A 22,823-nucleotide genomic window follows, 5' to 3' on the forward strand; every position below is an offset into this window, starting at 1 on the left:
TCTTTTCTCACAAATTTTCATAAAACACTCTATCTTGATCTTATCCTTTTTTATACTACTGTGTGTTTGTATAGCTATTATATTCCCAGTTCTCTAATTAGAATCTCAGGTACTTGAGAACAAATACTATCATTTTTCATCTTTGTATCCCTCCTGACCAGAATAATACCTTATACCTAATAGCTACTTAATTATATCTTTATTTAAGGAAGCAATGAATAAGGGTTAGAAGAAAGAATGAAGCAGGATTTTACAAGTTGGGGAATGATCAGATTAAGGGCATCAAGGCTAAAAAAAAAAAATTCCAAGATAGGTAGGGAACTGCCAGTGAGGAGATTATCATTAAAAAACATCAAGGGAAGTCTTAGTAATAAACTAGATCAAGAGCAAGTGGCCTTAGAATCACATCCTAGCTTTGCTGTTTACTATCCTGTGATTTTAAGAAGGTCCCTTGACCTTTTTGGTTATAGTTTCCTTACTTATAAAATGAGGAACTGAGTAAGATGGCTTCTAAAGTGTTCCATGTAACCCCAAATCACAATGATTATCTCTGCAGGAAAGACTCACACCAATCAAATTATATATACCCATGAAATAATATAAGTAAAGTGCTGTGCAACATCTTATCTACATAAATGTTACTTAGCATTATGAGTGCCTACTATGTGCTACATGTTAGCTCAGGTGGACAGGTAAAGGTGAGTTCCCAAAGCAGAAGTTTCTGAGGCTCTGGAGGGAGATGGAAGGGGAGTAACCTGAGGTGATTTGGGGCAGTGGGATTATGATGATTTCCAGGGTCAAAAGACTTAGGTTAGAACCTCAGCTTTGCTATTTACTAGTTTTGTGAACTTCATTAAGCCAGCATCCCTAGATCTTGGTTTCCAAAGCTATAAAAGGAAGTAAGTTTCTTATAATTTTAAAATCCTTTTATTCTGTTTCCTACGGATGGAGACACTGATAACACCTTTCAATAAACAATTTCTGTCTATGGCTGGCCTTATCTTCCCATTTTGTTTTTCTGGGTTATCACTATAAGCTTTTGTTGTTCAAATTGTGGAGATAAAAGGAGTGTACAAAGCTGGAAGAAGCAACAAAGGAAGGTAAGGTGGGTATATCCCTGAGGAAAAGGTGAGGCAAGTTAGGAGAGAAACCTTTGGATACTCACCTGTTTCAGGGTCTCCAGGGCTTGAGGATACAAGCCTTGGTGCTGCTGTAGTTTGCCAACTTTCATTACTTGGACGCCTCTGACGGGATGAAAACCTGGGTAATAGAGCCTGGAAGACAGAAGCAGGAGAGAGAACAACAAACAATGTCATTCTGTCAGCTTTCACCTTCACAGGCGGTGCCATCTTCAGAGAGCTATCAGGGTGGGACCACAAAGTTAGCAGTGAATTTTAATCAGTTGCTGGGAAAATTAGCCTCAGCTATGAAGGGGAGTGAAGCTCAGAAGGGAATTAACACATTATTACTCTAACTCAGGAATGCCTTTTACATGAAAGAAGTGACAGAGGTGGGATCACTTCTCAATCTATCACTGCTGGGAGCTGCAAAAGCTGGGGTTGTCTGCTCTGCGTGTGATTGGGAAGGCTTTGATTGCAGCACTGAGGCTAGGCAGTGAGCAACGAAGGGAGGGAGAGGGGTGCTCTGAGTCTGCCTTTTCTCTTTCTGAAGCTAAGACCTTGAGCTCCAGTTTGATCCATAGATTTACTGAACTGGATCCAATGAATGCATAGAGGTTATCTCCATGACCTCTAAGATCCTTAGCATTTCTTCTGAAGTAGTTACAGTCTTCATCTAAAAACCTGTAATTTCATCCCTTAAAATGTCAAGGTCCTCAAGGGTAGGGAGTAATTTACCTGTATCCTAAGCACTTAGCCCATATCTGTACATAGGACACACTTAATAAATGCTTATTGATTGATTTCATTATATTTGGAGGTAAACAATTTTATTCCCTTTTTAGAAAAACTACATTTAAAAAATCATTTCGATGTTTATCTTACAATCATTTCAAAACACCCTTTCTTTTATTAAATTCTCTTGTGTCAAAGGAAAATGTTTAGGCAAAACCCATCAGATATAGTGATAATATACATGGTAGGAAAGTGGAATGGGTGGAAGGAAAAGGACTGTGTATCTATTATGGGTCAGGCATTATGCTTGTGTGCTTTATAAGTATTACCTCATTTGATCCTTTCACAATAGTCCTGAGAGGTAGGTATTATTTTATTTACACACTTACATACATACACACACACACACACACACACACACACACACACTCTCACACTCTTCTGTTCTGCTTATTTCATTCTATACTAGTTTATACATATCTTCCTGTGTTTTTCTGAATTCCTCATATTTGTCATCTTTTATTGTACAATAATTATTCCATTAATTTCTTATATCATAGTTACTTCTGCCATGCAACAATAACCTTCTACACATTTTGGGGTATATATTAAACCTTTGTTTCTATCCTTGATTATCTTGGATTATTGCCAGTAGTAGAATTCTGGGTCCAAGGTTATAGACAATTTAGTCACTTTTCTTGAATAATTTCCAACTCACATTCAGAATGTTCATGACATTTCCGTGCATCTATTATGTGCTCAATACCCTTGCAGGGACTAAGAAGAATACATGAAATACAACACTGACTACCTTCTTTAACTCCACACCCTGTCACTGGAGACACAAGACATAATGATAGCTAAGCAGTGTACACATAGAATGCATTCACAGAATCACAGAATCTTAAGGACCAAAGTAGCCATTTTAATCCAATTCAGTCATGAATGAGAATAAAGGAAAGAGGTAGATAACCTTGGGCCTGGAGTCAGGAGTCTTGGACACTTACTAGATCTCTGATCCTGGGCAAGTTATTTTATCTCTATCTCCTTCAATTTCTTCAGCTGTCAATTAGGGATAATAATGGCAAGTATGTCTCAGAGTTGTGAGGATGAAAGAATATCTGTAAAGTGTTTTATAAACCTTAAAACTATATAAATGTTATCTATTATTACCTCCTATATAACATATCTGACAAATAGTTATGCAACCTTTGCTTGAAGACCTCCCATGAGAAGAAATACACTGCCTCCTAAGGCATTTAGTTCTACTTTTGGATAGCTTTAATGGGAAGTGTTTCCTCATGCCAAAGCTGAAACTATCTCTTTTCAGGTTTTACCCATTGCTTCTGGTTCTGAGCAATGCAAATCTAATCACTCCTTTGCATGATGGTCCTAAAAATAAACTTCTTCCAAAGCCATCTCTCAGTAAGGGCTCAGAACTTCCCAGGTAATTTTTCATTGGTCTTTGCTTAGTTTTGACTCTACAAGTTTCATGTTCCCAGCCTGGTATTCGCAGGTGCCCCCCTACCTCATTCAACTTCCTTTTTGTACTGTTTTCCTCCAGTAGATTGTAAGCTCCTTGAGGACAGGGATTGTCTTTATTTTTGTTACTTGTATCTCCAGGGTTCAACAGTGCCTGGCATATATAAATGTTTATTGAAAAGAAATTTGCAAGAAAGAATTTTTATAATGTAAGGAAAAATGAGGGAATGGTGAGCAATGTTTGAATCTCACTCTCATTGGGATTGGTTTAAAAAGAGAAAAATATATGTGTGTGTGTATATTATGTATGAATATATATACATACACTTACATATACATATATATACATATACATACTTTGTTGAATATAGAAATATATTTTATAGGGAAATAGGAAGAGAAGGGAATAAGAATAATAGGGAAGGAGACTGATAACAGTACTGGAAAAAAAGGACAAGTTAAAGAAGGCAGTTATCAGAAACAACAACAAAAAAAAGTGACTTTAGAGGAAAAATAGAATTAAAAAGAGAGAGAAACAAAATGGAAGGAAATATAGACTTAGAAATTATAACTATGAATGTGATGGGTTAATTAATCCATAAAATGGAAGCAGATAACAGAATGGATTAGAAACCAGAATCCAACAATATGTAGCGTATGAGACATAATTGAAACAGAAACACACACACATAGTTAAAATAATGAGTTGGAGCAGAATCTGTTATGCTTTAGCTAAAGGAAAAAAAGGTAGGGAGACCAATCATGATCTTAGATTCCCAGACAAAGCAAAAGTAAAATAGATTCAATTAAAAGAGATAATCAGGAAAAATTATATTTTGCTAAAAGTTACCACAGACAATGAAATAATATTAAAAAGTGCTGCAAGCAAGTTTCTCTGAAAAAATGCCTCATTTCTTAAATATATAGGGAATTACATCAAATTCATAAAAGTAAGATAAATAAAAACAAAGATAAATGCTCAAAGAATATAAACAGACAGTTTTTAGAAGTAGTCAAAGCTATCAAAGCTATCTTCTTTAAATCACCATTGAGGTACTATCTCACATTTATCAGAAATGACAAATGCTGAAGGGGATGAGGGAAAATGATCACATTAGGGAATTGTTGGTGGAATAGTGAACTGGTCCAAATCATTCCGAAGAACAATCTGGAATTATGCTAAGAAGGCTATAAAAGTATGCATATTCTTTAATTTAGCAATACCACTACTAGGTTTATTAGTAAAGAGATCAAAGGAAAAGGACCTAGTTGTACAAAAACATTTATAACAGATCTTTTTGTTATAGCAAAGAAATTGAGGGGATGTTCATCAATTAGGAAATACCTGAACAAGTTGTAGCATATGATTATGATGGAATATTATTATGCTACAAGAAATGACGAGATAGAGGATGGTTTCAGAAAAACATGGCAATACCTATGTGAACTGATGCAAAATTAAGTGAGAAGAACAAGGAGATCATTGTGAACAATAAAAGCAATGTTGTAATGTTTGATCTGATCAATACAGTGATCTGAGTCCATTACAAAGAACTCATGATGAAAAATTACTATCCACCTCCAGAGAGAGAACTGATGAACCCAGAGAACAATTCGAACTATAATTTTTTCACTTGTGATATGGCTAATATTGAAGTATGTTTTATATACTTTAACAAATATAATTGATATCATATATCATATTGTTTGTTTTCTCAGTGGGTAGGGAAGAGGTGGGAAAGAGGGAAAGAATCCAGAACATAAAATTTAAAAAGAAAATAACATTTATAATGAATAAATAATAACTTTAAAATAAATGTTTTTTTTTTACTTAATCACATTTAATTTTTCCCAATTACATGTAAAGATAGTTTTCAACATTCACTTTTGTAAAATCGAAAGTTCCAGATTTTTCTCCCTCCCTCCCTTTTCAAAAGACCAATATAGGCTATACATGAATAATCATGTTATACATATTTCCATATTAGTCATGTTGTGAAATAAGAATCAGAAAAAATGGAAAAAACATGAGAAAGAAAAAAACAAATTAAAACAATGAAAATAATAGCTTTGAGCTACAGTCTATAGTTTTTTCTTTAGATATGGATAACATTTTCTATCACAAGTCAAAAATTAATATTTATTGAAGTGAATTAAACTTGACCTCCATGAATCATTTCTTCTTTAAGCTATCTGTCCACTGATCATGACCACTGTCTCAGAATTCTTCATAGTGTTGGCTGCCTTACTTTTCCATTTTATCATTCTTCAAATGCAATATCTAGGACTAAATGTAACATTCTGGAAGTAATTTGGTCAAGATGGAAAAATGGAATCATCAGTTCCTTTAGCTGAGATAAAGCAATAATTAGCCTAATTCAAAGGATCTAGGAAAAGCTTCAGAGAAAAGATAGGACTTGAATTGCATTTTTTTTTTTTTTGGTATCTTGGAGAAGAATGTGGAAAAGGGAACATAGGAAAAGGAAAAGAGGAACAAAAGAAGACTTGCAACATTGCAAGGCAGGGTAGCATGAACAAAGGTGGGGCTACAGATTCACAAAAGTAGATAGCTAGCCATATATAAAAGGACACAAATATACATGAACATCTAGCCTAATTATATCACATCATTTCTTAAATTCTCAGTGAACATCTAGCCCAATTATGTCACATCATTTTTTAAAATCTCAGTTTGAACGTCAAAAATATGAAATTTGTAATGCTCTCCTCCAAGGTCCTCAAAAACTAGAAATCACTTTCTGAGCTAGAAATATCCAAGCCCAGAGAAGGGACACTGTTATGGAATATCTCAAAAGAGACTGTAACAAAAGATACTGGAAAGAGAATGCACATGAGTGTCTAGAATTTAATTGAGAGAGGCAGAGTAACAGTATGTATAGAAAGTATGCTTGGAGTTTGAGAGACTAAGGTTCAAATTCCATTTCTCACATTTACTGGCTATGAATCCTCTTGGAGACTCAGTTTCCTTTTCTATAAAATGGGCATAATAATGCAAAACTATTCTTACTTCATAGAGTAGCAAAGAGACTCAAATGGATTCAAAGTGCTTAGCAAATATGAAAGCATTCTATAAAGACCAATTGAACATCAACATGGCAGAGCTGGCCCATCTTAGAGTCAAAATGATGCATATTCGAGTGAACCTGAACAAATCATTAAATCTCTCATGCTTTAGAAAGCTAAATTATGGATGGTTTGCACTGATAGAGGCAGTTTGCACAGTGGGATTTCCCCTATTCTGATGAAATCACATTCATGGACTAAACATACATATCTATTGTAATCATGATGATGATTTTTCACTCCTTGGCTCTTCCAACAAAAACAGGGATCATTATTGACTTGAATATAAAGAGATTTTCATTTTCAGACTTGAACTGCTCTGGATACTTATGAAAAAGTCAGTCACTGCCAAATATCCTTGGATGTGGGGTTCCATTTTGTTATTATAAATGCAGCCTAATTAAATTTGAAAACAGTAGAGTAATTTTATACCAGTAATCACTCTACTAAGTCGCTGCATGTCACGTCAAAAAAGAGGGAGGCAGAAAAAAGTTGGTGGTGCTGGAAAAATCCACAAGACACCTGCCCCAGATCTGCCCCCAGAGTGATTAACAAAAGCAAGGGAGGGAAGCAATAAGGGGAGGAAGAGGAGGAAGTGTGGGAGTGAGGGCTCTCTACATAAATATTTACAGAGCAATTTCACTGTTCTGGTGGGTCTGGTGATCCTTGAAGTGGGCCTGGTTTGCTTCCCAGCTGACATATGGTGTAAGAAATCACTGATACTTGGTGGAATATGAGCTTAAGGGAAAAATAGTATAGCCCACCCTAGCTGGGAAAATTCTCCCACCATCCAGGGTTGGGGGTCATCAGCTCTACTGTGTGTGACAGCCTCTAGCAGGCAGGAACAGTTTGTCAGCATAGTCTCGGAATTTTGTTTAAAATCCAGGCAAGACAGAGGTACCTTACCAAGGAAGAGCTGGTTAGTTCATTTTGGGTACAATTGTGCCCAAAGATTTCTGCACTCTAGACAACTGGTTAAAAAGGTGGATGCAATCCCAGAAGCCTAAGGAATAAATGGCACATACTTCTGACAAATACTAAGCACTTACTGTGTATTGTGAGAAACATCTGGATGGTCAAAAAATTATACTGTAGCTCCTACTTTTGGGGGACTTGCTCTCTCTAGTTGGGGTTGTACGGTTTATACCAGGAGGGTCCCTTGAAGAAGCAGAAATGGTATGGAATTTGTCTGCAATCACATGCACCACTCTAGCCAATTCATGGATCACAGATTTACTATTACTGAAGATAATGAACAGTCTCCTTTTCAAATACCACAAGTTCAAAAGAACTTGGAAAACTATTATTTGACCAAAAAAGGAGTTGGCCAACTAGTGTGCTCCCTCTTTCTGTACAGTGATCTATGTGGTTCCAGTGGCCAGACATAGATCAGGACCAGTGAAAACTCAGAATTGACAGAGATTGATTCAGATTGCCATTTTCCTTCAATCATTTCTTTGGCCAGAACTTCTGAGGGTCTCCCCTCCTGGCTTTATTTAGTTAGCTAGTTTTGGGGGGCTTGGGGAGTTTTTCTGGACTGGGTGAAAGAAGAAATCCTTTACTACCTATCCTTAATCGCTGAATGGGTGCAGCCTCCATCAAACTGAGACTTGTTAAAGACCTTAGATTAAAAAGGTCAACATCTCCCACTACATTCAGAGCCATTTCCAGTCATCCTGATCTATATTTTACAATTGGACTAGATGGCTTCTGAAGAGAAAGTGAAGGTGGTGACTTTGCATACACTTCTTTATTTATATACCATACACACACATACAGAGTTAATACTATGAATCAATAGGGTTTCTGAGCCAAAGGATCATAGATTTTGAGTTTTAAAGCAGTGATATCAAACTCATAGAGCTGGGGGCCACCAAACCATACATAAGCATCCCTGGGGGCCACATGTTGACTTACAAAAAAGTCAATATGTTTATATATTTTTCTTTTAAAATCAATTTTGTTAAATGTTTCTCAATTACATTTTAATCCAGTTTAAGCTTCAAGAAGAGTTGTATGTTTGGCATTTCTGTACTAAGGGATCTTGGAAATCACTTAACCCAATCTTCATTGACCCTAATTTTATGGATGAGGAGCCTAATACTCAGAAAGCATTCATTTAAGGTCAAACAAATAATAAATGGGGACCCAGGTCTCAAAACTCAGTGTTTTCATTCAAGATACAGATTTTTTATTACTATTTCCTACTCGATAGAAACAAAGAAAGAGGCCTGTAAAGTGAAACACTGAGCAATGCTTCATGAAAGAGTTGGTTCAAAGGTGATTTTTCTGATAGAGATAACGGGTTGAACAGAGTATTTCAAGTAATAAGCAAAAGCTTTGGAATCAGGAACATATGTAGTATGTTCAGGGGATGGGGAAATCATCAGATTGGTTAGAGCAGAAGGTCACTCAATATAGAGGTAACTGGGAGATGAGACTGGAAAGGTCAGTCAAGGGCAAACTTGTGGACAGTATTCGATATTAGGGTAAGAAGTCTGTACTTTATTATTAGGTAATGAGGAACTGGCAGAAATACATTTTTAAAATGTTTTAGGATGAAAGTGGACTTGTTTAAAGATTAAAGAGCATTCAGATGTAGTTTAAATTGGAAAAGATGCTATAAGTCTAGTGACACTATAAGACCAGTGATGAGGTGTGAGGTAACCATTAAGAATTTGGAAGACCAAGAGAATAGGAAAGGGAATGGAGCAGGAAAGAATGAATGCAAGAGACATTGTGAAAGAACAATCTATTTGAGCTGGTGGAGGGAGTTGGACAATATAGTGGCAAGAGGTAGGTCTAGAGTCAAGAAGACTCATGTTCCTGAGTTTATATATGGCTTTAGGTCCTTATTAACTGTAAGACCTTGGCCAAAGCCCTTAACCCATTTGCCTTAGTTCCTCATCTGTAAAATGAACTGGAGAAGAAAATAGCAAACCATATATTATCTTTTCCAAGAAAACTCCAATGGGATCACAAAGAGTTGGAATGACTGAAATGACTCAACAACAATTATAGGAGCTGATGACTGAAGAGATGTGAGGGAGAATGAGCAATAAAAAATGACTAACATTTGTAATTTGCTAATAAATATTTTGGGAAAAAATACATAAAGGGAAAACATCTCATTATTATCCTGTTCACTGGAGTTCTTCAAACAAAAACTGGATTACCACTTTTTAGACTTGTTGAAGAGGGGATTTTTGTTCAAATTTGGGTTGAACTTTGGGGCAATAAAAGGAATGCTTTACATATTTGTTTTGTGCTGAAAATTCTCTCTTCTCCTATTCATAAGATATTAATTTGTTATTTTTTTTTATTTTACTATTTTTTCTTGTTTCTCTGAGGTCTCTTATAACTCAGATCCTATAACTGTGAAGACAAGACAAAACAAAACTCTACAGGGGATACCACTTATTTTCCTGTGGAATTTTATTTTAATGAATACATTGTTAGAAATAACATTCCTGTGTCTGTAGGACCTAGAGATGAAATTGGAGCTGCCACCCAGGATCTTGGTAAAGAAGGAACACATGGAAAGAAGTGGTTCTAATGTTCAGAAGAAGGAGAGGAAAAGACAATTTAATATTAACATTAACCTGGATCTTTAAGCTTCTGGATCATTGCTCATGGTGAATTATTTGCCTGGATGGCAGGGAAATAGAGGACTTGAGATAAAAGACATTGAAGGATATTTGATATCAAGACAAAATACTAATCTGCTTCTTGTGCCGTATAAAATGGATTTAAGACTTTTGGTACTTTCTCCACCATAATCTGCTATGTCAGTGTGAATATTATAATCTCCATTTTATAGAGAGGTAAATTGAGGCAGAGGAGAAAATAACTTATCCAAAGTCATACAGCTAGTAAATTTCTGAGCCAAGATTCAAAACTTGATCTTTAAGTTTGTCTTTCTACTTGTCCACATTTCCTTGTCTTTTCTGCTTGTGATTCAATAAATCTGTTGACCTTTTCCAACCTTTGAATAAAATTCAATAGAACAGAAGTTCCTTCATTCCAGAAATCATATATTGTCAAGGTGGGCAAGAAAGGCATTTTTCCCTCCCTACAAATTATATATTGTAGACAATGCATTGTAATCATGTCAACAAAATACTAGTACCTTTAGAAATATGGCAAGGGGGAATGAATTTTGGAATGGGATTCCATTCAGTAGAAAACTTTGCTTTTGTTTGTAGTGGCTAGAAACTGGAAAATGAATGGATGCCCATCAATTGGAGAATGGTTGGGTAAATTGTGGTATATGAATGTTATGGAATATTATTGTTCTGTAAGAAATGACCAGCAAGAGTGAAATGAGCAGGACCAGGAGATCATTATATACTTCAACAACAATATTATATGATGACCAGTTCTGATGGACCTAGCCATCCTCAGCAATGAGATCAACCAAATCATTTCCAGTGGAGCAGTAATGAATTGAACCAGCTACGCCCAGAGAAAGAACTCTGGGAGATGACTAAAAACCATTACATTGAAATTCCCAATCCCTATATTTATGCCCACCTGCATTTTTGATTTCCTTCACAAGCTAATTGTACAATATTTCAGAGTCTGATTCTTTTTGTACAGCAAAATAACGGTTTGGTCATGTATACTTATTGTGTATCTAATTTATATTTTAATGTATTTAACATCTACTGGTCATCCTGCCATCTAGGGGAGGGGGTGGGGGGTAAGAGGTGAAAAATTGGAACAAGAGGTTTGGCAATTATTAATGCTGTAAAGTTACCCATGCATATAACCTGTAAATAAAAGGCTATTAAAAAAAAAAAAGAAATGACCAGCAAGATGAATACAGAGAAGCTTGGAGAGAATTATATGAACTGATGCTAAGTGAAATGAGCAGAATCAAGAGATCATTATATACGTCAACAACGATACTGTATGAAGATGTAATCTGATGGAAGTGGATTTCTTTGACCAAGAGACCTAATTCAGTTTCAATTGATCAATGATGGACAGAAGCAGCTACACCCAAAGAAAAAACACTGGGAAATGAATGTAAACTGTTTCCATTTTTGTTTTTCTTCCCAGGTTATTTTTACCTTCTGAATCCAATTCTCCCTGTGCAACAAGAAAACTGTTTGGATCTGCACACATACATTGTATCTAGGATATACTAGGACATATTCAACATATATAGGACTGCTTGCCATCTAGGGGAGGGGGTGGAGGGTGGGAGGGAAAAATCGGAACAGAAGTGAGTGCAAGGGATAATGTAGTAAAAAAATTACCCTGGCATGGATTCTGTCAATAAAAAGTTACTATAAAAAAAAAGAAAACTTTGCTTTCTTTATAGCACTGAACCTCTTTTTTTAAAAAAAATATCTCACATGTCTAAAAGCCATTTGGGAGGAAGGAAGATGAGAGGAGTGGCTGATTTTTTCTTGTGGTTATTTTGTTTTGTTCTTTTTTCTTCTCTAAATTCAGGCAAAAATTTGGAAGTTCATCAAATTTTCATACACATATATGTATATACATACATAACACATATAAAGAGATATTTGTATATATGTACATGTGCATGTGGGTGAATACACAAATACATACACACTTTCAAAGAGAACCCTAGAGAAAGTACATTTTTAGGTTTATATATGTCATCTCTTTTGATATAGCAATCTCTGAGATAAGGTGCTATTATTACTTCCACTTTACCAATGAGACAATGAGAGTCCTTTGAATACTTAGATATATTTGTATGTCTTCTCTTGTTCAGATTAAAACATTCTTGATACTTTCAAATGATCAATCTCTAGTCTTAATAAGAATACTGATTTGGAATTGAAATCACACATCCTAAGTGACCAGCAAATACCCTAACACATTGTTTCTCCATCTCAAAAATAGACATGGCTACCTGTGGCTAATACAACCACCAACACAAGAGCATATCCTGACTCCTGGGATCATCAATGTTTTTGCTCATATCTATGAGTAGAGACTCCCTGTCTTGCTCCATGCATGGCCAGGGCTGGGATAAGGGGAAGCACGGCAGGCAAATGGAAACATCTGACATTCTTTCAGTTTTTAGATTCAAACCAGCTGTTGTATGAAAGTTATTTATATTGTTGTGGTAGCTTTATTTGTAATGTGATACTTAAATATTTTTTGAATTCTTAGTATTTTATTTTACCCTAATTACATGTAAAAACAATTTTTAATGTTCATTTTCAAAACTTTGAGTTCCAAATTTTCTCTCTTCCTCCCATCTCTCTTCCATCATTGAAAAGGCAAGGAATTTGATATAGGCTATACATGTGTAGTCATGCAAAACATATTTCCATATTAGTCATGTTATGAAAGAAAGCATAGGCAAAAAAACTTAAAAAAAATAAAGACAGTAAAAAAAATATATTTCAATCTGTATTCAGACACTGTCAGTTCTTTGGGAATGAGGAGTTTTGTCCTTCAAGAGATTAGCTAAGTTATTCACAGCTAATCATTTTATAATATTGCTGTTATTTTGTACAGAGTACATTTCACTTTGCATCAGCTCATGTAAGTCTTTCTAAGCTTTTCTGAGAACACCTTTCTAATTATTTTCTATAGCACAACAGTATTCCATCACCACAGCACAATTTGTTTAGCCATTCCCCAGGTGAGAGACATCTCCCCAATTTCCAACTCTCGGCCAACAGAAAAGAAATGCTATAAATGTTTGTATATACTTACATTCTTTCCCCCTTTATTTTTATCTCGTTTTTTGGATACAGACTTAATGTGGAAGCACTGCTACATCAAAAGCAGTTCTATAGTCTTTTGGGCATTGCTCTAAAGAATGATTAAATCAGTTCACAAGTCCACCAAAAATATATTAATGTCTCATTTTTCTCACATCTCCTCTATCATTTATCATTCTCCTTTTCTATCCTACTAATCAATCTGATAGATATGACACAGTAAACCTCAGAATTGTTTCAATTTGCATTCCTCCAATAAATAGTGATTTAGAGCATTTCATATGGCTATAGATAGCTTTGATTAATTCATCTGATAACTATTCATATCTCGATCATTCATCACTTGGTGAATAAATCTAAATTTTTTTTATCAGTTTGATCCAGTTTTCTAAATGTTTGAGAAATGACACCTTTATCAGAGAAACTTGTCTCAAATTTTTTTCCACAGTTACATTTGCTAATATATTTCCCTTCATTCCATATTATTCTTAATAATACCCATAACACTTTTAACTCCATTTATACTATTCTCTCTGTTCTTTTATCCTGTCTCTACTTCAAAGAGTTTTGCTTCCGACTACTACCCAAACTTCCCTCCTTTCTATCATTCCCCTTGCTTTCCTTCTCTCATTCTCTTCCCCTCCTACTTTCCTGTAGAATAAAATAGATTTCTCTACCTAATTTGGATTATTCCCTCTTTTATCCACTTCTCTTGAGAGTAAGATTCACCCAACTCCTCTATATTCCCCTTCACTATAAATGCTTTTTCTTGCTCTTTTATCCCATTCTACCCCTCCCTTTCCTTTTCTCCCAGTGCATTCCTCTCACCCTTTAATTTTATTTTTTTAGAAATCATCCCTACATATTCAACTCATACCTATGTCCTCTATCTATATATAATCCTAACTGCCCTAATGAGAACTTTTTTATGAGTTACACATATCATATTCCCACATAGGAATGTAAACAGTTTAATCTTTTTAATTCCCTTTGATTTCCCTTTCCATTTACTTTTTTATGCTTCTCCTGAGTCTTATATTTCAATGTCAAATTTTCTATTCACCATTGGTTTTTTCAACAAAAATTTTTGAAAGTCCTCTGTTTCACTAAATGTCTTATTTCCCTCCTGAAGGAATATACTCAGTTTTATGAGGCATATGATTCTTGGTTATAACACTAATTCCATTTCTCTCCAAAACATCATGTCCCAATCCCTCTTATTCTTTAAGATGGAAGCTGCTAAATTTTGTGTTATGCTGACTATGGCTTTGTGATATTTAAATTGTTTCTTTCTGGTTATACAATATTCTCTCTTGATATAGAAACTCTGGAATTTGACAATAATATTCTGGGAGTTTTCAATTTGGAATTTCTTTCAGGAGGTAATTAGTGGATTCTTTCCATTTCTATTTTATCCTCTTGTTCTAGAACATCAGGGCAGTTTTCCTTTCTGATTTCTTAAATGATGATGTCTAGGCTCTTTATTTGATCATGGTTTTCAGATAGTCTAATAGTTTTAAAATTCTTTCTCCTGGATCCACTTTCCATGTCAGTTTTTTTCCCCCAATGAGCTATTTAATGTTATCTTCTATTTCTTCATGTTTTTGGTTTTGTTTTATTGTTTCTTGGTTTCTTATAAATCATTAGTTTCCATTTTCTCAATTCTAGTTTTTGAATTAGTGAATTCAAAATTTTGAATTTTTGTGCCTCATTCCATTTCTTCTTTTCAAGGCATTCTTCTTTTCCTTAGCTTTTTGTATCTATTTTACCATTGGGCCTATTCTGTTTTTTTAAGGTGTTGTTTTCTTCAATATTTTTTGTGTACCTCTTTTACTAAGCTATTGACTCTTTTTTCATGACTTTTTTGTACCATTCTCATTTCTCTTCCAAATTTTTCTTTTACTTCTCTTACTTGGTTTTCAAAATCCTTTTTGAGCTCTTCCAGACCTGGAATGAATTCATCTTTTTCTTGAAGGTTTTGAATGTTGGAACTTTGACTATTTTATCTTCTTCCGAGTGTGTGTTTTAATTTTTCTTGTCACCACAGTATTTTCTAGGACCAGATTTTATTTTGTTATTTGCTTATTTTTCCAGTTTATTTCTTGACTTTTAACTCTTTGTTCAAGTGGGGCTCTGCTTCTAAAATGAGGGCAAATTATCCCAAGCTTCAGGGATCTTTTCCAGCTGTTTTTAAAGATAGTATTAGGGACTTATAAGTATTCAGCTATTCCAAGGTGGTATGATTTAAAAATAGATTTACTACTCTCCTGGCCTGTACTCTGATCTGTGACTGGCCACAAACATGTTTTTCTGCCTTGGAATTGTGACTAGCACAAACACTAGCTCCTCCTCACCTTGGGACTGCCATCCAATCCATTTTTAAAAGTAAAAACAATACATAATTTCCCCAAAGTTCAGATGAGGACCAAGATAAAACCAAAAAAATTAGTCTATCCAAGAGGTCTTAATAAAAGGAGAACTATTTCTTACCATGTTGGTGATGTACCTGTTACATTTCTATCATATGATCATAAGGTTAAAGCCTCTATCTACTACACCACTTAGCTGCCTCAAATGTGGCTCAAACTCAGGTATATGTCACTAAAAGTTTTCTATCAATTTGAACTTTATCTCCTGGTACAAAGACAAGAGGTAGGACTTATTGAACTCTCAAGATTCCAGTTAGACTGAGAAAGATGCTTGAGGGTAATAGTACAGTATCTAGGATGTTAGAAAAAATCAAATACTAATAAAATCCAATGTGGTATAGGGACTGTACTGTAGTGGTACAGAATAGAATATTCTATGCTGAGCAAACTCTCTCTACCAATTCAGGTTAACCATTCCTCTGTGTACACACACACACACACACACACACACACACACACACACAATTTTAGAATATTATGTAGTATACTGAAAGGTTAAATAACTTGTCCAATATGCCAGAAGTGAAAGTTGAATTAGGAGGTCATTGCAGAACCTCTAATTAAATACTTAGCTGTGTAAGTGCTGGTTATAAAGAGAAAATTTCTTCCACCTTACTACTATCATTTCAAATCTTGCTGCCCAAAGATAGACTCACCAAAACCCTTCCTCATATGAGTTTGGCAATAATCTGATTCTATTCCACAGGGTAGCTCTCCCTGATGCAAAGTATGATTGTAGGGAGGCCTACCCATCTTGTTTTTTAGAATTGCCAGACCTATTTACTTCTCTTGGGACTAACTAGAAACAGTGGTCTGGCCTGCCTTTCTCCACTACCTCAGATTTGTCTCTCTGTATAGATGTGTATATACGTATACATATACGTGTGTGTAAGTAAATAGACAAACTATATATTATATATGTACATATGAGTATATAAGTTTGATTCCATAATCAAATCCCTACTCCCAGGTTAAATAACTCTGGTTCCTGTAATCTTATTTTCAAAACAATTTCTACTCCCTTCACAAATCTATTTTTCATGCTTCTCAATTTACAAGATGTTGACAGTTTTTAGAAATGCAGGCACAGTTCATTGGCATAAATATGGCCCATACAACTCCCTCCAGATCCCCATGAGCTGTGATGGGGCACAGGGAAGAGGAATAGCCAAATCAGAAAAGGACTCATCTCTGCTGGACATATGATTATTAAAGATGATAAAGAATTTGCTTTTTTGTCTTAGTATCTCTAGCATCTGACACAGAGTAGAAGCTTAATAAACACTTGTTTAATTGAATCAAATTGAATTGAATAGCCAAGTATTTAAACATCCCTGTCATAGTATAAAATTCCAGCTAGAATGAAAAAGATGGCTGAGGTCACTGGTCCAGTGCCGAGGATGTTGAAAAAAAAGGCAAAGAAAAATAAACAAAACCAGATGTGGGACAGGGACTGGATTTGTGATTTCACTGGTACAGAATAGAAAATTGAATGTTGAGGAAATTCATGCTCAATAACAATGCACAATATAGTCCCTTTTTCATTAATAGTTCTGAAAAATCTCTGGAAATTTTTTTTCTGATGTAAATGCTAATGACCCCTTTACTAGTTGCTGTGATTTAAGGAAAGAATGATAATTGACACTGTGACATGATTGACACTTACAGAACTAAGCATAAGAAAAAAATCACACAAATAAATGGGACCTAAGAAGGGGGAACTGAAGTGAAACTGCAGAAGTGGAACCTGGGGCTAACCAGTCCCACTGAAGGAAAACTGCCAGTCTTGGGGATCAACGCCACCAGCTAGGATTTAAGATCAGTGAGCAGATTGAGGGCTACCTTCTCTGGGGCTCTACAATGAGAAGAATAGTATATCAGTGGGGACAATATCACTGAGATTGAAGGGCAACTATATTACTAAAAGCCAGCTCAGTGGCTCTATTGTGTACAGACTGCTTGAAATGGGGTCAGAAAGACTTCTTTTCCAGAGTTAAATCTGGCCTCAGACACTTAACTAGCTATGTGATCCTGGGCAAGTCATTTAACCCTGTTTGCCTCAGTTTGAACATTTATGCAATGGGGATATCAATATCACTTTTTTCCTAGGGGAAAGGAAAGGAATAAGCATTTATACAATGCTTACAATTTTGCCAGGCACTGAGATGAGTGCTTTACAAATATGATTTCATTTGATCTTTACAACAAACTTGGGAAATATGTGGTATTTTTATACCCATTTATATACTGGCAAACAGTGGTCAAGTGACTTATCCAGAGTCACATTTGTTTAGTCACTTTTGGATGTATTCAACTTTTTATGACTCCATTTGAGTTGAAATTTTTTTGGGGGGGAGGAGATTTCATTTCTTTCTCCAGCTCATTTTACTGATGAGGAAACTGAGGCAAGCAAGGTTAAATGACTTGCCCAGGATCACACAGCTAGGAAGTATCTGAGGTCAGATTTGAACTCAAAAAGATGAGTCCTTCAATCACTTAGCTATCCACATTATAATACAGGGACATACAACATAAGAGGTTTAGTGACTTGTGATGGATGTTTTGGTTTGCACATAGTAAGTTGAGCTTTTGGCCAGTAGGGTGATACAGATTTCCCAGAAAAGTGACTAAGTTGATTTGACTGTGGTTGCAGAACTTGAAATTGGGTAAGGGGGGAGAAGCAGCAGGAACATGGACAGAAATAGAAGGAGGAGTGGAAGGCAACAAGCAAAATGAAACATAACTGAAGCCTCCCTAGATGAGCTAAACACTTTGGAGAAAATAACATTTACTCCTGCTGAAGGAAAGCTTCCAGGCTTGGGAGTCAATGCCCCCAATTAGGATTTGATGGGATTTAAGGAAAGGATGATAATTGTCATCAGGTATATTACAAAACTAATAATCATTGGCCACATTTAGCATAAAAATAAAATAAACCAACTAAATGTGTCCTAAGGAGAGATTGCAGAAGTGGTACCTGAGGCTTAACAGTCTGGAGAAAATAACACTCACTCTATTGATGGAAAGCTGCCAGTCTTTTGCCAGTGGGAATGAAGAGAAGCCTGACTTTGAATCTTGGAGGCAAAAGGGTTAAGAGCATTCAAACCATGAGGTTTCATTCAACAGTCTTCATGAAGAACATATTGATCGTGTCTACTCTTTCTTTAAGGAAATATTTGGGCTGAAATCTTTTGGAAAGCATTTTTGTCCAACCCCTGTTAACAGTATTCTCTTAATATCACCTATTTATCACTATTCATCAAGTGAGATTAAACTACTTTACAATTTAACTCTTAAAAGTAACAGATTGAATTCTTCACCCCAGGTAGGACTGAAAGACTCCATTTATCCTGAAATGTTTGTTGAACATTTCTGAGCCAAGAAGCTTCTGGAAATCGGTCACCAAAAAACAGAATTCCCTCCTACCCCCATCCCCATTATGTCTTTCATGCTTAAAAGCTATTGTTCCAAAGAAAATGGACCTCTGACCTAGGGAGTGATGGGATTGTTTAGTACTGGCAAAAAACCCAGCTGACAAACTAAAGCTGAGTGTTGGTTATAGACTTACAGAATTTTAGAGCTTGTGTATTATAAATTTTTAAACTCTTTTAAGGTATCATGTCAACCCATCTACTGAAAAAATAGTCTCTATGCCATTCCTAACAGATGGTCATCTGGCTTCTGCTCCAACACATTATCAGACAACCTGTTCCATAGTTGGACGATTCTAATGGTTAGAAAGATTTTTCTGTTTACTGTGTTGAACTTTCCTCATTACTTTTCATCTTTGGTCCTCATCTTGCCCTCTGGAGCCACAAAAAAAGTCTGATTTTTTCTCTACATGATAGTACTTCATATTTCTGAAAATCACTAGTCCAACTCTGTTGTTTTCCAGATGGAGAAACTCCAGGATGCTACTTTCCAGAGAGGCTGATAGTGTTCTACCATGGAAAGAGCCCTGGGTCTTGAGCCAAAGGGTACAAGTTTGAAACTCATCTCAGCCATTGACCACCTGTATGATCTAGGTTATATCACTTAATGTTTTCTGGATTTCAAATTCCTCATGTGTAAATTTAAAACATTAGACAAGATAATCTCTGGCAATTCTTCCAGGTCTAAACGCATCATTCATGAAAATATAGTGTGAAAATTGGTAGCCCATAGCCAAAGTGAACTAAGAGAAGTGTTCAGCAACTAGGGAGAAGGACCTAAGGGGATAATTGTCCCACAGCATTCCCTAATGTAACAAGTCAATCTGGTTAGTCTTTATTTGTTGCTCTTGAGATTTTTTAGTGGTACCTCTCTAATGATGAACATTTGGGAAGTGCAGTGAACAGAGCACTGTTCTTAGAATAAGACAGATTCATATTGGAAAGTTCAAATCTTGATTTGAGATACTTGCTAGTTTTGTGACCTGAGGAAGTCACTTCATCCCATTTACCTCAATTTCCTCATCTGTAAAATGAGCTAGAGAAGGAAAAGACGAACCATTCCAGTGGATTTTGGCTGCAAACTAACCCACCAGACATAATCCCTTATTTCTCAACATATTCAATGCCTGCTCTCAGGTTTCTTCTGTGCTCCAACTCCTGCCAGGATTCTAGGGGACTTTAACAGAAATACTGATGATCCCTTAAGTATCTCAAGCTTTCAGCACCTCAATCTACTCAGCGTTTAGGACATATTCCTCCACTCTACCTTGGCTTCCTACTGAGATGGTTTTACCTGTGATCTTGCATCATTCACAAGTGGGATGAAAGCAATGGAGGGAGGGAGGGAAGAAGGGAGGGAGAGAGAGGGAGAGAGAGGGAGAGGGAGAGAGAAGAAGTAAGAGAAACAGGAGGTGGGAAGGAAAGAGAGAGACCAAGCATACTAGCTACTGTGCTAAGCATAGGGATATATAAGCAAAAAAAAAAAAAAGTCAAGTCCTGCTCTCAAAAGGCTTACATTCTAATGTGATAGGGGGCGGGGAGATAACATACACTGGGGAATTGGAAAAGAGTAGTTGTGGTTTACATGATGTGAAAATGGCTGGGAAATAGTCCAGAGGCCTGGTTCTAGACAAGATAAGACAGCTCTTCATCTAAGAGAGCCTGGCTGTCCCAGGCAGAGCCTAAGCTGGCCTCCATTTCTTTTTGGATTTGCTGATACTGGTCTAGATCAAGATTCATTCTTTCCTGATCTCAGCTTTTCGCAAAAATGGCTTCTATAGTGATTACCCACCTGTTTGTCTTCCTAAGGAAATGGGCAGTGGCCCAGATATGTTTGGTTTAAAATGGGAACTGTGGTGTGGTTTGTTTGTAGGAAGATGGGAGGGAATTAAGATCACATCTTCTGCCTCTTGATTACCTTTTCATCTCACACACTCATTAAAAACCCCAACAATGGAGCTGTGTTGTTTTCCCATCCAGCTGTCCATCCAGTCTGCCAGCCACAGACCTAATTCTAGTAATGGGAGAATGAACAGCTTGCTGACTCAGAGCTGTCATCTTCATCTTGGGATACAATCCAAGCTGCCTTGGAGACCTGGCAACCCTAATTCTCCTAGCCCTTCCTTCTCTCCCTCCCTCCTTCCTTCCTTCCTTCCTCCCTCCCTCCTTCTCTCCCTCCCTTCCTCCTTCTCTCCTTCCTTCCTTCCTTCCTTCCTTCCTTCCTTCCTTCCTTCCTTCCTTCCTTCCTTCCTTCCTTCCTTCCTTCCATGCAATTCTAGCGGGATTGGTAGAAGCCATGAGTTTCCCAGAATCTAAGAGAAGTTTCTGAGAAGAAAGGATTGCAGTTACAACTGTTTCTGCTTCTGGAAGAATGGAAGGAATCAAATCCAGCACCCTTTGTCTCATTCAGAAGAAACCTTAATCTTATAAAATAGGCACGAATTTCTCACCAGGCACCTCCTGAATCTAAGAGAAATTGGTAGATTGCTTTCTACTGTAGACTGAGGAGCAAAAGCAAGGGTCTTTACAATTTTGATTTAGGCCAAAGATATTGTGAATTCACACCTCCTTCTAATCAGGTTCCCCACAGGTGCATACTACCTAAAACCAGGGGGGAATGTTTTTCTAAAGTGGAAATAACAAAAAGGCCAGTGAACTCAATTATGTTGTCTGACCTTTTTAAAAGAGTGTCTGGAAAAAGTTTATTGCCTTTGAGTCTGCTTGGTGTCCTTCTCTCAAAACACTCATTAAAATACTCAGATCCTGCCTGCACTCACTGAAAGAAACAAACCAAAGCTTTTAGACTGAGCAAAAGATGGGCAGCTCAATTTTATACTATTAATTGCAACAGAAAGCCATTCTATTTTGTGTGTAGGTAGAGTGTGCTCATGTACTTAACCTTATTTGTGCATTTAAGTTACCATGTTATGGCTTAAGAATGGAATAGTAGGTAATTTTTGTAGCAGAGAAAAATAAGCAGCATACTTCTATATGATTTAAAGTTTTGTTAATGCTTCTAATTTAAAAGATAGCTATGTTCATTAGATTTAAGTTCTGTATTTTGAGTGCCCATTTCAAAGACAAGGAATGGGAGAAAGAGAACACACTAGGTCCCTGAAGCAAAATGGAAATCAGATTTTCTTCTGGAAAAATTAAATGTATTTTCATTTTGCCTCTAGATGCTAATTATTATTACTCGAGTGCTGTGACAGTTAGGGGTCTCACTGTTTGGACATTCACTCCAAAAATATAGATCACAATTCATTTGTACCTTCTCATCCAACTGACTTTCTCCCAATGGGAATTACTCTAGATTTTTCAAAGTTGTGTAGATTCTCTTGGAGCAAGAAGACCAACTGTCATTTATCTCTCATTTGGGCAACATTGTTATGCCACAGTTCTCTTTTATAGTCCTAACTCAGTTTCCCTAATTATCCTCAGTTTCCCTAAATTGTCCTACCTTGGTTTCCCTAATTGTCCTGCTCAGTCCTTTGAAACCACCCCTCCCTCTTACTCAGAATATTTGATAAGGATAAAAATTCTTATGTTTTAGAATATTAGAATGCCTCTCTCCATCCCAAGCTATCAGAATATCAGATACTATCTTATCAAGATGCCTCTCCCCATCTCCAGGGTGCCTCATCCCCATTATGTCAAGCTCACCCCACCCTGTCAGAGTCCTGTTCCCAATCTCAGCACCCTGACTCGGCCCCTGCCTCAGTCTATCCCCTGAGTCTGAGCCACTAGTATATATGTCATTGAGAACTCACATTGTTTACTGGATTCTTGGAGATGATAGTCTCATTCAGCTCTGGGACCAAACGATGGATC

At 36.3% G+C, this 22,823-nt stretch overlaps 1 protein-coding gene across 1 annotated transcript in view; it reads right to left on the bottom strand.

The window, feature by feature from the left end:
• SMYD3 (SET and MYND domain containing 3) overlaps positions 1–22,823 on the bottom strand; it is a 961,044-nt gene that overhangs the window by 26,684 nt on the left and 911,537 nt on the right. The window contains exon 11 of the mRNA XM_023502028.2: positions 1,166–1,274. Within this exon, the coding sequence (XP_023357796.1) occupies positions 1,166–1,274 (109 nt within the window). The remainder of the gene's footprint in view (positions 1–1,165; positions 1,275–22,823) is intronic.

This window comes from Sarcophilus harrisii, chromosome 4 (assembly GCF_902635505.1).
Source record: "Sarcophilus harrisii chromosome 4, mSarHar1.11, whole genome shotgun sequence".
Taxonomy (NCBI): domain Eukaryota; kingdom Metazoa; phylum Chordata; class Mammalia; order Dasyuromorphia; family Dasyuridae; genus Sarcophilus; species Sarcophilus harrisii.